The sequence below is a fragment of the Acanthisitta chloris genome, unplaced genomic scaffold (genome assembly GCF_000695815.1).
Source record: "Acanthisitta chloris isolate BGI_N310 unplaced genomic scaffold, ASM69581v1 scaffold599, whole genome shotgun sequence".
NCBI lineage: Eukaryota > Metazoa > Chordata > Aves > Passeriformes > Acanthisittidae > Acanthisitta > Acanthisitta chloris.
The window spans coordinates 37,464-40,308 of NW_008689595.1; the positions used below are offsets into that span (position 1 = coordinate 37,464).

The 2,845-nt window shown below is 42.6% G+C and overlaps 1 protein-coding gene across 1 annotated transcript in view; it reads right to left on the bottom strand.

Moving 5' to 3' along the window:
• PPFIBP2 (PTPRF interacting protein, binding protein 2 (liprin beta 2)) overlaps positions 1–2,845 on the bottom strand; it is a 70,306-nt gene that overhangs the window by 26,057 nt on the left and 41,404 nt on the right. The window contains exon 5 of the mRNA XM_009081463.1: positions 1,413–1,544. Coding sequence (XP_009079711.1) covers positions 1,413–1,544 — 132 coding nt within the window. The remainder of the gene's footprint in view (positions 1–1,412; positions 1,545–2,845) is intronic.

A 2,845-nucleotide genomic window follows, 5' to 3' on the forward strand; every position in this document is an offset into this window, starting at 1 on the left:
AAGGCTTCCAGGCCAATAAAGCTCAACTTTTCCTTCCAGGGGACACACATCTGGGTACTCAAAAGTCCTGTCAATGCAAGTGCAAGGAAAAGCTTGGCTATTTTCCAGGATTCAGGCTGGCTGTGGATGTCCTGCAGGATTCGAGGCATCCCCATCCCAGTGGGGCTGGATGCTGCTCAGGAGGAGCTCCTGGGCACTGCTCAGACCTGCTCAGATTCTGGTCAGTATGAGAGTGCTCAGACTTTTGCACACAAGGCACTGACAATTATGCATGAAAGAGCATGAGAAGGGCCACAGGTGGGAAAAACAGCAGCTGGTGCCTCTCTGGCTTGTAACCTCTGCCAGAAATTATTATCTTTAAGTTATCTTTTCATCTCTAAAGAAAACTTCAGAAAACAAATAAGCAGAAAAACAAACACACCCCAAATGTATTATGTCACTGCAGGTAAATTACTGATGCACAGTAATCAAATATTCCACTAGCAACACTATGGAGAGCAAACAGTTTTCTAATGCTGCCTGGATTACAAATTGTCCTAAGTCGATATGGAAAGAAGGTTGGGTTTTTTTGTTTTCAGTCAGCAATGTGTACACCTCAGACTGAGTAATCCTTCCTTTCCAGCTAATCCTGTCTTGCTAGCTGGTCCTCTTACAGGACCACTGAGTAGGGCAACACATGGCAACTTGTATGAAATCCTCTCTTCCATGTTTGCTTTCTTCAGTCCCAGCTCCCACCTGCTGCTCACTACCATGGCATGGATGTGGTTCAGATGATTCCCTCTTACCTAACCAACAACACAAAAAGCAAAGCTCCTTTAATGTCCAGGACTCTCCACATCTGAAGGGGAGTAAGGGCTGGAATTGCCTTCAGTCCATGCCATCTTTTGCACTATTTATTATGCAACCACAAGGGGCAAGGCTCATTTGAGGCACATGCCTTGCCCCATGTCTTCCCTCCCAAGTGCCACAAATGCCTTAAAATTCCCAAGGCTGATCATCTCAGTGCTCATAGGACCCATGATACTGTTGAGCTGACAAGTCTTTTCTGCCACACAAATGGGTAAAGAGCAGCTCTGGTAGGCCTAGCACAGCCATGCCAGTCCAGCTCCTGTGAAAGGAAAGGGTTAAGTGACCACTAACTGCAATATCAGCTTCTGGAAGGGACTCTGCCTTGATTAAAGCCAAACAGTAACCTCTGAAGTATAATGAGAGAGGAGAAAAAAAACAAACCACATCCCAAAAATGCATAATCCTCCTCTTCAATGAATCCATGGGATTGATGGTGGGGGCTGTGCTGCAAGCATGGAAAATCCAATTTTATGCTGATTTCAGCTCCAAAGCTCAGGTGTATGACACCATACCACAGACATGTGACAGAAATAAATAAAAACAAGCTAGTGGAAGAAACTTACCTCGGCTTTGTTCTGTTTCTCTTCATATTCACTCTGCTCCTTTTCCATACCAACCAGCTTAATCTTCAGGTCTGAAACTTCAGCCATTAGATCTAATTTCTGAGTCTCCAGCGATGTGCGACTTAGCAATTCCTGAAAGCAAAGCAGAATATTGTCTCCAGTGAGTTACTTCTTTGAACACTGACAGACTGCTGTGTGATTTATGGGCAGAGCCACACTACAGTCCCTACCCCACAGCTGAACTCTGTGTTTCTCAAGGGCTGCAGTTATTTTCATCTGAACATTCTCCTGTGTTAATCACTAAACCACTGTGTCCCACTCCTTGTTTCAAGAAAACGTGTGGCAGTTAATCCCTGAGCCAGACATGAAATGGAAAACAATAGTAAGGCTGAACAAACACAAACCTACATAATGACACATCACAAAAGAGTTGGCGTCTTCCTAAAATACTCCTCAGACAAAGCTGTGTTTCAGTCTTACACTGCAGAGCTTCTCATCCCGTGCTGTTCAGGAAAGGATGGATTGCAGAACGAGCAGCCTGACCAAAACAGAGTACCAAAGACACTCCTAGTACTGGAAAGCTTACACCATGCAGCATTTGATAACTTTTGAAGGCTCTACACTGGGAACTGCAGTGAATGAAAGTGATATGCCCTAACTGGAGCCTAAAAGGCAATGTCTAAACTGAGTAACAGTGTAAAGGAGAAACAACTGGCCATGACTTTTGCTTGTTTGTTTTTCAGACTGCAGAGAAGACATACTTTGGATGGAGTCACATCACTGTGTTGGGAGAATAGTCAATATTCACACCTTCATTCCATCTTGCAGTTCTCAAGAAAGTTAGGACAAAATCTTCTCAGATTTAACAGTGTATTACATATATAAAATGCTTCTGTTGACCTCCATTTTCATGCAGAAAAAACTCCATGCAGGAGTTTAAGCCTTACTGAAAAATTGATTCCTAACTCTCCAACTGCCTAATCAATGTTTTACAAAAGAAAATAGGTTTCCAAATGGTTACAAAAATTTATAGGAATTCATAACCCAAATTAGCCTTTTGATCATATGAAGCACATTGAGGAATCACAGCAGATTCTGCTTGGAATTACATAGAAGTGACTTAACTGAAGTTGCCATAGTTATCCTGGATCTAAGCTGATGTTACCCAGTGATCAGAAATCACCCTGTCCATCAACTTTTTCTCATCACTTCCTCTTCCACAAACTGCACAGTATGTTGCAGACTATGACTTGGAGCCAAGGAAGCCACAAAGATTATACAGTTATGAGTTACAGTTTATTTTGAACCCCAATCTGCTCTACACATAAATTGTTTGAGTCTGGAAGGGAATATTGACCAAATTAAAAATAGGACTAAACTCGTATCTGTATTGCAACACCAATTATCTAAGCCACCCACTATTCCCAGTGCCA